This window comes from Eulemur rufifrons, chromosome 11 (assembly GCF_041146395.1).
Source record: "Eulemur rufifrons isolate Redbay chromosome 11, OSU_ERuf_1, whole genome shotgun sequence".
Classification (NCBI taxonomy): domain Eukaryota; kingdom Metazoa; phylum Chordata; class Mammalia; order Primates; family Lemuridae; genus Eulemur; species Eulemur rufifrons.
Genome location: NC_090993.1, coordinates 4,496,709 through 4,508,868, shown reverse-complemented (window position 1 = coordinate 4,508,868; position 12,160 = coordinate 4,496,709). Strand labels below are relative to the sequence as shown.

Sequence of the window (12,160 nt, the reverse complement as noted above, 5' to 3'; positions counted from 1 at the left end):
ACTGAACTTACAAGATTTAATTACTCATAAAAAAAAGTGAAATTCTTATTACCGTGAACAAAAGAATGGGAAATGAAGAAGCGGAGACAAGTATAGAAAACTATTTCAAGAAGTTCCCTTTTTTCCTGCGACAGGGAGCAAAGAAATGGAGGCACCTGGCGGCCGAGGTGAGGTCAGGAAAATGTTACCTATCAAGTGTGGGTGGCAGCAATTCAGTAGCTAGGGGAAATTAATGACACAGGCAAGAAAGGGGTCATTGCTGGATCACAATCCTTGAGTAGGCCAGAGAGGACGAGCTCCCATGTGGAAACTAAGAGCTGAGCATTTCAGCCGCTGTTACAGGACGGAAGCCAGAGTTCCCGGGTGCTGACGTAGGCAGGCTCTAGGAAGATCAGTGGTTTGTGGTGGCCGAGAGATTGCTCCTCGCAGACCTCCCACTGCAGGAGTGTGACTGACCTAGGGCATCAGCCGCTGCCCCCTGAAGTTCATCGCCACATTTGCACCAAGCCTAGGCCCCGGACAGGCTGCTCCCCACCTGTGACCAGGTGCAATGGGGACACTAAGGCAGACCCGATCAATGCTGGTAGACACAGGACTCCTCTGGGCCTGGTTCAAGGACTCCCACAGGCTTCACCAAACCTTCCTTAGATTGCATGGCAGTTTAGAACACCTCTCTCCAATCTTGATCTAACTGCCCTCAGCTGATGACTCTCCTAATCTTCTATAGCTCCCTATTTCCTTTCACACGAGCGCTTCCCCTAATAAAGTCCTCGCACATTTAATCCCGTATTAGTGACTGTTTATCAGGGGACCTGGACTGACACAAATGGTAATAGGAGTGGTCTGAGAAATCACGCAGTCAGACGGTGATTTGGAACTGGCCCACCCAGCACCCGGCAGGCAGAGAGGAAGCCATCCTGAGGGCCATGCGGGGCACCCGTAGTCCCTGGCTCTAGGTGGTAGTTCACCTGCTAACGTTTTCGTTGATAGTGGCCTGGGAAAATGTGCTGGTGGAGAGGAATGCTATGGTGCAGGCATTTGAAAAAGACAGCGAAGTATACTGAAGACCTGCAGAAGGTTAGTGAGACGCTGAGAGCCATCGCAGTTAATGGCTGAGTCAGCCGGTGCGCCCCTCCTCTCCCCCTACTTTTCTTGGTGTGCTAGGCTGAAAACTAGGGCCAGATCCCAGAAAAACCCAGCTGGTGACGTGCAGGGCCTGATAAGGGATGAAAGAATTACAGACACTAATCTGTGCGTGCAGGTAGGAGCCAGGGAGATAGGTGGGACTGGATTCTGTGGGTTCCTTAAAACTGGATAAGCAAGAATTCGTCCACTTGGCATTTTCTCAGGACCTGGGATTCAACAAACAGCCTAGCAAAGACCCCAGGGGAGGGGGCAAACTCACTGCTCTTAGAAGCCTGGAAAAAAAGGAAGACAACCAATTGTCAGTGAAGTAGAAAGAGCTGGGTGCCCTGGCAGTTGGTGGGGGGGGGAATGTAACGGCTCCGGGAGGTGGGCGGGCTGGAAAGGATACGTTGTATGAAGCCAGAAGACCTAGCAGAGAATTATGTCCCATGAAAGGGTCTGGATGGCGCACCATTCTCCAAGGACGCCCTGATGAGAGGGATACCAGCGTCACCAAAACGTTCAGTGGTAGCCTCCTCTGCAGGTTAGGATGACAGTCACGGAGCTGGGTTCATTAACATCCCTGGGGAGGATGAGACCTCAGAGTGAGAAAGGGCTGGTGGTGACACTTCACTTCCAGAAGCCAGGAGCCCACATTACCGTAATGACAGGCAAGGAGCAGCCAACGGGGCTCGACCTGCCGGGAGTTGTGGAGGAAGTTAATAGAACGTGGTGTTGTTAGCAGCGAAATTGTTGGGCAGCCAACAAGGGTGTTTGTTAACATCTGTAATAATAATAATAATGAACAAGAATGGAAGAGGAGGCTGAGGGCAATTGTCCCAATAAAAAAGTCCTAGTCCCTTGCTCACTCCCCAGACCCGAGTCAGTTTTCAGATCCAGAACCCATTGACCGAAGAGATGGCCGGGTCCCTAGGAAGGAGGGTCCTGCAACACTGTGGCAAGTTTATACCGTGACAATTCCCCCAGAGACCTATGGCCATTTAACTCAGGTGACTGTACTAGGGAAAAAGGAATAACGAGACATCGTGAGGACTATTACACACAGGTCTGAGTTGACATGGACACCCAGAGACCCAAAGTGTCATCATGCTCCCTCCACCCCGGCTTTAGAGTGAGGGCCTATGAGAGCCACAGAGGCTCCACCCACCGGGGGTCCTTTCCCCAGTCCCAAGTGCATAATTGGGATTGATGTATTTGGCAGCAGGAATAAAGCCCACATTGGGTCCCTGGTCTGTGAAGTAGGAGAATCACAGTGGGGAAAGCCAAATGGAAACCTCTGAAACTGTCCCCTAAACACGCCCCAACAAAGTGTGAAAACTTATTTTCCAGGGGGTGGGAGGGTCGCAGAGATTCGTGCCACCATTAAGGACCTAAAAGATGCGGGGTTGGTGGTCCTTGTCATATCTTTGTTTAATCACCAGTCTAACTCCTGCAGAAAATGGATGGAGCCTGCAGCTCCACGAGAGACCCCGAGCCCGAAACACTCGCCGAAACTGCTCTTGGATTCCTGGCCCTCAGAAACTCTGAAATGCTTGTTTTAAGCTGCTGAGTTTGGGGGGAATTTGGTACAAGACAATAAGACACAGTTCATCTCTTTAACACAGGTAGCCATAAGCTTTAAAATTAATCTTCCTTTACAATGGCCTGGGCAGCTTATGTCTCCCTCCAGGTTACCTAAGAAATAATTTGTGACTGTGGGAGTTTTAATCCAAGCTACCATCTCTCAGATTCAAACCACCTTTCTATGTTTTGCTCTGCATTGCCTGGGCCCCGGTGAGGGGCACCGGTAGGGACTGGAAGGCAGGAGGCCGAGGGAGGACGGCCTGGTTCCCGCCCTCCCGTGAGCATGAACGTAGCCAGGCTTCTTCGCCCCACTTGATTTCAGCAGCAGCAGTTGATTTCTAGCTTGGAGTTTCCAAAACTTTCCAGGACCAGCATCACTGTGCCCCTTCAGACACACCTGCAGTTCGCCTCTTCAGAGTTTTGGATTCCAGCTCAATAGGGCTCTTTCCCAAACTTCAAAAATGTTTAAGTTCCAACCTCTTTTCTTTGTTCCCTCAGACCCAGGGGTGACAGCTGCTTCTCCTTCTGTGATACTTCAGGGCTCCCTTTTTGTTTTTTCAGGCCTCTAATACCCAATTTGCAATTCTTTATATTAAATTCTTTGCTAATCTATCTCCTGAAAACCACCTCCAAGAAGTCTTCCTGTTAGGTTCTACCACTACTTGTCTCCTTCAATTTAAATTATAAAATTATAAGTGAATATATATTTACATTTTTTTCTGTCCTTCACTGCAGCATCATGTCTATCCTACCGTGGAGGAACTAGTGATACACAGCGGCTGACACATAAAAGGTGCTCATTTAATACTTGTTCAATGAGTGAATGATGGATGATTCATTGTTGACGGATCAGTATCTGAATTAAATGAGCAATACAACTCCTTCCATCGTCAGATGATGAAGTCTACTTTGTACCTGATAAATTCCAAGCGGCCATGGGCATTCCATGTGATAGGCAGAATACCACCAGCCCCACCAGAGATGTTCACATCTTAATCTCCAGAACCTATGAATGTTACCTTTCACAGGAAAAAATGACTTAGCAGATGGGAATAAGTTAAAAGATCTTGAGATGGGGAGAGGAGCCTGGATCATCCAGGTGGGCCCAATCTAATCACAAGGATCTCTGTAAGTGAGAGGGAGAAGCAGAAGAGTCAGGAAAGATATGGTGGGAACACTCCTCAAGGCAACTTGGAAGTGGGTCCCAGCCTGCAGTCCTCAACCTTGGGCCCCCAAAACTCTATATTTAAAAAAAAGGAACAAAGAAGAAGAAAGAAAGAGGGAGAGCAAGAGAAAGGAAGGAAAGAAGGAAGGAAGGGGGAGGAAGGAAGGAAGGAAGGGAGGGAGGGAGGAAGGAAAAAAAGAAAGGAAAGATGTGATGATGGAAACAGATTGGAGTGACGCCGCCATGAGTCAAGGAATGAGGGCCGCCTCTAGAAGCTGGAAAAAGCAAGGAAGCAGATCCTCCCCGAGAGCCTACAGAGGGAACACAGTCCTTGATTTTAGACCCAGGACATTTTGGACTTCTGATCTCTAAAACCATAGGATAATAAATATGTGTTATTTTAAACCACTAAGTTTATGGTAATTTGTTACAGCAGCCATAGGAAACTAACACATCCTGGCAGAGAAGTCCAGTAGGCTGCAGGTTATATTGGCCAGCACCCGGGAGAGAAGAGGGTTGAAGAGGAAGACACGCGACAGCTACAGCTGTGGGAGTGGATGAGATCACAAAGGGCAAAGCGAGTGTGTAGAGCAGGAGGTGAAGTGACCCAGCAGTTTGAGCCGTCAGAGTGGCGCAGCCAGGATTCAGCGACGTGAGAATGGATAATGCCTTTTCCCCACTTTTCGTAGGAAAAGGACTTAGCAGATGTTACTAAGTTAAGCAGTTGGTTCAATTGGGTTTAGGTGCGGAGGAATGCCACGGCGGGAAAGGATAGCAACGCAGCCGATACACCAAAATCAATTTTAGGACTTTGTCCACAACCTTCCCAAGGACAGTCAAATAACAACGACGGACGCAGCATTTACTGCCCCTCAGCATCACCTGGCAATCAAACCATATTTTCCTAGTGTATTTATTTTCCCTGTTTTACATATCTTCAAATTCCCTATACCCCTATCCTCTCCTTTCACTCTGATGATAATCTTGCCTCATAATTCATTGAGAAAAATCAAAATAAATCAGCAAAGAACACCCTCATTCTCCACACTTTAATATTTCCAACTTGTCTACCTGTGTCTTCCCGGCCTTCGATGTTGTCACTATGCACCTGCATCCGCCTCGCACAGAGATCCTCGTGATCAGATCGGGCCCACGTGCAAAAGCGCATGCTGCGTCCTCGCGTTGTGCTAATCTATGGATACTGCACTCTCATTTCAGCAGGACAGTTTCACAAAATGTAAATTCCATATTGAGTAGTAACGAGATGCATGTTACACCTCATCCCACTACAGTAACTCCCCTTCCTCTATTTCCCCACCTTCCCTTCGCAAAAAAAAAAGAGGAGTTCGGAAAACTTAGGGTCATCACTTCGGTCTTTTGCCACATTTCGTTGGCTTCATCGGTCTCAACGTAACATAAACTATTTAACTGCAACACGATGAGCGAGGAGAAGCTGAAGGTAAACTTAGCCGCCTGCCGAGGGCGGACAGCCAGGGGTCAGCCGGCAGATGCATAGCACTGCATGCTGGGAACTGTAGTCCTCCGGGTAGACCTGGTCTGGTAGGACTGGTGCCCCGCAGCATGCTGGGAGCTGTAGTCGAGGGTCGTGGAGACTCCGCCTCTGCACGGCTAGTGAGCCTCACTGCATGTTGGGAACTGTAGTCTTTACAGCGGCCCAGCTCCTCCGGCGCGTAGAGGCGCCAAGACTGCAGCCATTTTAGGTCCCGAGGTGCGGCGGCCGAGCCGCAGGGCGCAGGCGGGCTCAGCCGGGAGCCGGGCCGGCCCCGCCCCCGGGGCGCCTGGCGCCCGCCCCGCGCTCAGGCCCCGCCTTTCCCCACGTGTCTGCCGCCTGGAGGAGGCGCCTCAGCCGGAGCGGGCCCGCCACCGGCCGACCCCGTCCGCGCAGAGTCTCCTGTCGGCGGCGCCCCGGAGCTGCCGGGCTGCCCGATGCTTCCGCCCCGGCTGCCGCGGGCCGGGCTGCGCGCTTAGTGCCCGGCTCAGGCCCCCTGAGGCGCCCGCGGGGGTGAGAGCGGCCTCGGGCCCCGCGGAGACGGAGCGGCTGGAGGACGAGGCGGCGGCCGCGGGGAGGAGGATGGGGGCTAACCAGTTAGTGGTGCTCAACGTGTACGACATGGTGAGTGCGGCCCCTGGCGGCCCCGGCCCCGGCTCGGGCCGGCTTCCTCCCGCCGGCCGGGCTCGGACCCCGGCCCCGGCGCTTCCTGCCTCGCGTCTCCGCCCCCAGCTTAGTTCTCTCGGGCAAGAGGCGGGCCGGGAGGGAGTCTCGTTATGTTTTAATTCTCTCCCTCGTCGATGCTGTTAATACTGTTCCTGCCCGGCCCGAGGGCTTTGGTCAAGGCTCGGCTCGGACCTCTCCCCTGCCCTCAGCGCGGCCCGGACCCTGGCTCTGGGCCCGACCTCTTGGCAGACGAGCGGTGTCCTTCCCGCAGAGCTTCGATCGCGTTTCCGACGCCCAACGTCCCGGCCCCCGGCCGCCCCTCTGCCCCGTCCCGGTCGCCTGCGTTCCCGGCTCCTCTTGTGCCGAACCGCACATTCTCTCTAACCGCCCAAGTCTTCAGAAACTCCCGAGCCCCTCCAAGTCCAGAAAGTCACAGTAGTTATCGGTGCCTCTGCTAGAATTTCAGCGAAGGTGAGCGGGGAGCCAGCACAGCCTGGCCCACAAAGGCAACCTCATTAAAATGAATGAGGCTACCGTTTAGCAAGAAAACCGCCCAGCTGGTTAGAGATCGGGTGGTGCTCCTTTCCTAGACTGTGAAGACCACTTTCCAGGTGATGCAACAGGTGACGTGACCATGGGAGAGGCAACGGAAGAACTTGTTTGTTGTGTCGTCGAACTTTGGAGTACTGCAAGCACGCAGACTCAAGTTCAAGGACTGGTTTGCCTGATCATTGCAGTTGAGATACACCCGGAGAAAGTAGCCGGTAGAGGATTGTGGTTGCAGTTAGATGCATGCCTGGGTGTTTTTGTTTGCTTTTGGTTGATCAGTTTTTGTCCTGTAGAAGATTATCTCTGTGGTGATTGAAATTCCTTGTAAGTTGACTGACAAATGAAAAACTCCCCATCGTTATTTTTGTTGCCTTAAAGATGCAGAAGGACAGAAATACTGCAGGTCAGGAGTCTTAACAGTTCTAAACTTTTTATTCCCTTGTTGATAAGTTTCTAAACTTCCAGTGTGATATCTTGAGTAGAAAGGGATTCCTCATGCTTTATTTGGGAATTGTCATAGGGTATAGGGACCACCTGAGATTTGAAGTGAGTCCTCTATTGAGTTCTGGTGTGAGCCTGGAGTTAAAAGTAGATGGTTTAACACTCTGAGAAAAGTGGAGCATCATGAAAAAGTTAGAAAAATAATCGGAAGGAGAGATCCTAGAAAAGCATGGCACTTTGGAAGATCTTTGGCCTATGTCAAGAAATAATTCTCTAGATTTAAATTTTTTGTGTTCAGCTGGACACCTTTGTTTTTCAAGGTTTTTATCGCCTTTTTACTTTTTATGTGCCCACCATCTGAATTTGGTTTCTTTTTTATTAATGTAAACTATTACACACCATCTCAGGATATATACTGCTCTTGATTGAGAGCACAGTGTGCCTTTTCTTCTAGAATTAGATTATTAAACCCCTTTGTAAATTAGGAGTGTACAATGGCCGGAGGCCCTGGGTTCAGAGCCTAAAAGAAATTTATGAGAGTAGAAGGGAATTTTGCTTTGTAAAAGAAACTGAAAATGCATTTCTTTGGCCTATAGTGTGCTGCTTTACATTTTAGATATTCCGTGAATCAGGAAAATACCTTGCTAATTACGGTAAATTGGGGCAGGCTAGAGGTGATATTCAAACCAATATTTTTTAAGGGAGGAGTGTTCTGGTTTTGTTTTGTTTTTTTTTTGTTTTGTTTTTGTTTTTTTTGTTTTGTTTTGTTCTGAGACAGAGTCTCGTTTTGTTCCCCAGGCCAGAGTGAGTTCTGTGGTGTCAGCCTAGCTCACAGCAACCTCAAATTCCTGGGCTCAAGCGATGCTCCTGCCTTAGCCTCCCGAGTAGCTGGGACTACAGGCATGCACCACCATGTCCGGCTAATTTTTTCTATATATTTTTAGTTGTTTGGCTAATTTCTTTCTATTTTTTAGTAGAGACGGGGTTTCGCTCTTGCTCAGACTGTTCTCGAACTCCTGACCTTGATCAATCCTCCCCGCCTTGGCCTCCCAGAGTGCTAGGATTACAGGTGTGAGCCACCACACCCAGCTGGGAGGAGTGTTCTGAACAATGTTAAGATATTAACTAATTAACAAAGATTTTATTCTTCACATCACTTGTGTAAAGTAGGCAGTTACAGAGGAAGCAGGCAGAGAAAAGGGAAAGTGACCTGCCCAGACAACTAAAAGTAGGATGTGGAATTTCCAGACCACAATCTGATTCGCTATCTTATCTATTGAGTAATAGTTGCATTTATTTCTTATATATTGTTTTTTCCTATCAGCAGAAGATAAAGCATATGAATGGTTATCATAATGGTAAATAGTTGAATTATTAGACTTCCAATAAACTTGATCTCATGGGGTTTTTTGGTTGTTTTTTCCCCCCACTTTCTGGTCCTTGATGTCCTTTTGAAGGCTTTGGTCTATAAGTATATTATGTCACTGATTCAGCAACCTACCATTACTTATTTAATTTTGACCCTGTAGAAACCACAAGAATGAGTTTGTTGTCCCTTAGATAAAACAGTAATAACAATTTAAGACAGAATAGCATGATTTTGATAAGAGGTGCAAAGGAGGAGATGAGATGTGGTTATAGGATCAGGGAATACTGAAAGAGAAAAGGCAGAAAGCTTGAAGGATTGGCAGTATCCACGAGGGCAGAACAATCAGCATGAACAAAATGGTCGGAGCAGGAAAGCACAGGTTGAATTTAGGAAATATCAACTGGCCCAGTATTGCTGGAGTGTGGGATGCATGAAAGGAGACAAAACAGAAAGTTTGAGCAGAACTTCATCAGTTGGATTAGTATTGGGCTTGAGCGAAGGACCGAGGGGACTCTGGGAGCAGGGGGAACCGTTTGTTTTCATGGAGGGGACCAGTATGATCAGAGTTATGTTTTAGAATGAAGGCCAGTGGGGTGACGTACAGATTTTTGTCTGTTATACTCATTTTTCTCAAGTCAGTTTTGGTTTTTGAAATGTTTTTGCTTGATGCCAAGGGTGAATTCCTTTTATCTTTGGTAATATTTCCTATTCATCATAGATGCCTTTGATGAGAATTGCTGTCGTCTGTGCAGGCCTAGTGCATCAGCTGGCTGGTTCAAACTTTGTAAACATGAAAGTCAACCTTAGGTTTGCCGTAATAATCACTGTTAATAGGGACCTCTTGCCATGTGTCCTTGTGCCTCTTTGTCAGATTGTCACCTCTGACTGTATTTGTTCCTGTTCACTAGGTTGGGCTGCTGCAGATTGTTCCTTTTCTTTCATAAGTCTGTTACATAGTTGAAAATAATTGTATCGGGATCACCTGTGTTAACTTCTTCTCGTGGAGGAATAGTATAATCTTCAAAAGGTTATTTAATCATGCGTAGTGCTCCTAAATTATTGCTTGCAGTCTTCTCGGTGCTTATATTTCTCTTTGTACTTTGGGGTAATCCACCACCAATAAAACATGTCCTGGAGTTATTTTCTGAAGTCTTGGGAAAGAGGTTATTCAAATATTCCTAATTTACTAGCACACATGGCAAAGCACCTGACTTAGATTAGTTTCTCATACTGGGACAGACCTCTGGTGTGGTTGCTTTAGCAATCTTCATTTTTCAGAGATCGAGATTTTGTGCTTTTCAGATTATCTTGGCTACTAATGAATTTTTACAAAATGAAAATATGCAGGTGTTAATGTTTGTAAATTCATTCTATAAACAAATTTCTTCCTATTTTTAAATATCTGTACATCATCAGAGGTTTGGCTTTTTGGGGGTTTGGTTTTTTGTTTTTTTTTTGTTTTTTTTTTTTTTGAGACAGAGTCTCACTCTGTTGCCCAGGCTAGAGAGCCATGGCGTCAGCCTAGCTCACAGCAACCTCAAACTCCTGGGCTCAAGCGATCCTCCTGCCTCAGCCTCCCGAGTAGCTGGGACTACAGGCATGCGCCACCATGCTCAGCTAATTTTTTTTTTCTATATGTATTTTTTGCTGTCTGGATCATTTCTTTCTATTTTTAGTAGAGACGGGGTCTTGCTCTTGCTCAGGCTGGTCTCGAACTCCTGACCTCAAGCAGTCCTCCCACCGCGGCCTCCCAGGGTGCTGTTTGTTTTGTTTTTTTGTAGAGACGGTGGTATTGTGTTGCCCATGCTGGTCTTGAACTCCTGGCCTCAAGCAGCCTCAAGCGATCCTCCCACCCTGGCCTCCCAAAGTGCTGGGATTACAGGCGTGATCACTGTGCCCGGCTCATCTTCAGAGTCTTGAAAGAATAGGAAAGAAACACTTTCAAGGACTGTTCAAATAAGGTTGTTTTTGTCTGGATTCCATTCTTTTGACCGTCCTATCTCCATGAGACTCCTCCAAGAGAGTGTGAGCTCATGCAGGTCTGATAAATATGACTTCTTGTACATCAGTAGGTCTAATTCAGACTTTTTAAACAAGGTCCAGACTCACATATTGCTTCACCTAAATGATTCTGTAATATCGCTAAATCAGCACGTCCAGGAACAAACTTTTTCCTTCTCTTCTTTTCACACTTCACACCCTTCCCTCTCACCCCATTCCCCCCTAAAAAAACCTTTGTTGTAATTTTACCTTGATAACTGGTACTTTCTTCTACTTAGTTTTCCAAACCAGAAACCTGGGAGTAAACCTAAATTTTTTTTTTTTTTACAAGCCCCTGAGTCCATGTCATCAAGAATGAAGACTTCTCTCCTACTCTGCCATCTCACCATGTTGGCTTTTCCCCTTGGTCTGTCCCCTCAGAGTTGTAAAATGACTGCCCTGGCACCAAACATGGTCTCCTCATTCAGCTTGATGTGAAGGAAGATGGAAGAGAATGGGGCCTTTCTCTACCTGCCCCTCTCTCCTTTTAGCAGGAAGGAAAAGCTTTGCTAGAGCCATGCTCCTTCCCCAAGAGATTATCCAGAATTGGCTCCTGTGTAACTGTGACGAAGCTAAGTAAGTGGATATCTGGCTTTTCCAGCCTATATGGTGATGAGCTGTGGGTAGGGAAGGCAGGGAGTACTTTATGAATATTCTTTAAATGGGTTACTTTATCCCCATTTCAATATCTCCGTTTAAAATTACATTAGCCTTACTAGTTTCAATCTCTGCTATTACTTCATTTTAATCCACCTTCCATTCTGTTACCAAAGTAACCTTTCTGAAACCCAAGTGACTGTGTCGTTCCTCTGCTTAGAATTCACCTGCAGGATAAAGTGTGAATGCCCTTTATGATGTGACCCCCACTGGACAGTTACAGGCCCGTCTCCCACTCCTGCGTACGCAGTCTGTTTTCACAGTGAAACTTTTTGGTTATCCAAATAGGCTGTACTGGTTCCTATCCTGGTGTCTTTATAATGCTGCTCCTTCTGCCTGGACTGTGCTGTTCCAGCACTGCTCAGCCGCAGCCTCCTGCTCCTTCTGGCCTTTAGTCGTCAGACTCGGATGACCTTCTGTGCCCTAGCTGTACTTTCTACATTGTCTCAGTTACTGCGTGTATTATGATCTTCTGCATCCCACTACACTGTAAGTTCCTTGATAGCATCATTTGTCACCAGTGTATAGAACAGAGCCTGTCACTAGAAGGTGTTCTATAAATATTTGCTAAAGGAGTGGGATTTTAGCCAGTTTTTATTAGGAGAGGTGCCAGTATGTAAATGGCATGAAAAGATTGTGTGATCCTCTTTTTTGTGCCAAATACCTATTTCTGTGCTTTTTTCTGCTTGTACCTTTACTTTAGTACATTGCTAGATATTAGCTGTGATTTCTGAAATGGCGTGACCAAATAAAGGAGGGAAAGATCATAGGAATGGGACAGAAAAAAAATCAAATATTTTTTTTTGCCAAAACATTTTGGTGTGTGTGTTTTAATACTGTGGGACTAGACTGAGAAATTAATTATTATTATTTTTAATAGAGACAGTGTCTCTCTGTGTCACCCAGGCTGGAGTGGCCTCCTCATAGCTCACTGCAGCCTCAAACTCCTGGGCTAAAGTGATCTCTTGCCTCAGCCTCTGGAGTAGCTGGGACTATAGGTGTGCACCACCATGCCTGGCTAATTTTTAAATTTTTTGTAGAGATAGGGTCTTGC

General features: G+C 47.2%; 1 protein-coding gene across 1 annotated transcript in view; it reads left to right on the top strand.

The window, feature by feature from the left end:
• Positions 1-5,312: 5,312 nt before the first annotated feature.
• The window catches only part of DESI2 (desumoylating isopeptidase 2), a 54,269-nt gene continuing 47,421 nt past the window's right edge, over positions 5,313-12,160 (top strand). The window contains exons 1-2 of the mRNA XM_069484479.1: positions 5,313-5,389; positions 5,537-6,008. Of these exons, the coding sequence (XP_069340580.1) occupies positions 5,313-5,389; positions 5,537-6,008 (549 nt within the window). The remainder of the gene's footprint in view (positions 5,390-5,536; positions 6,009-12,160) is intronic.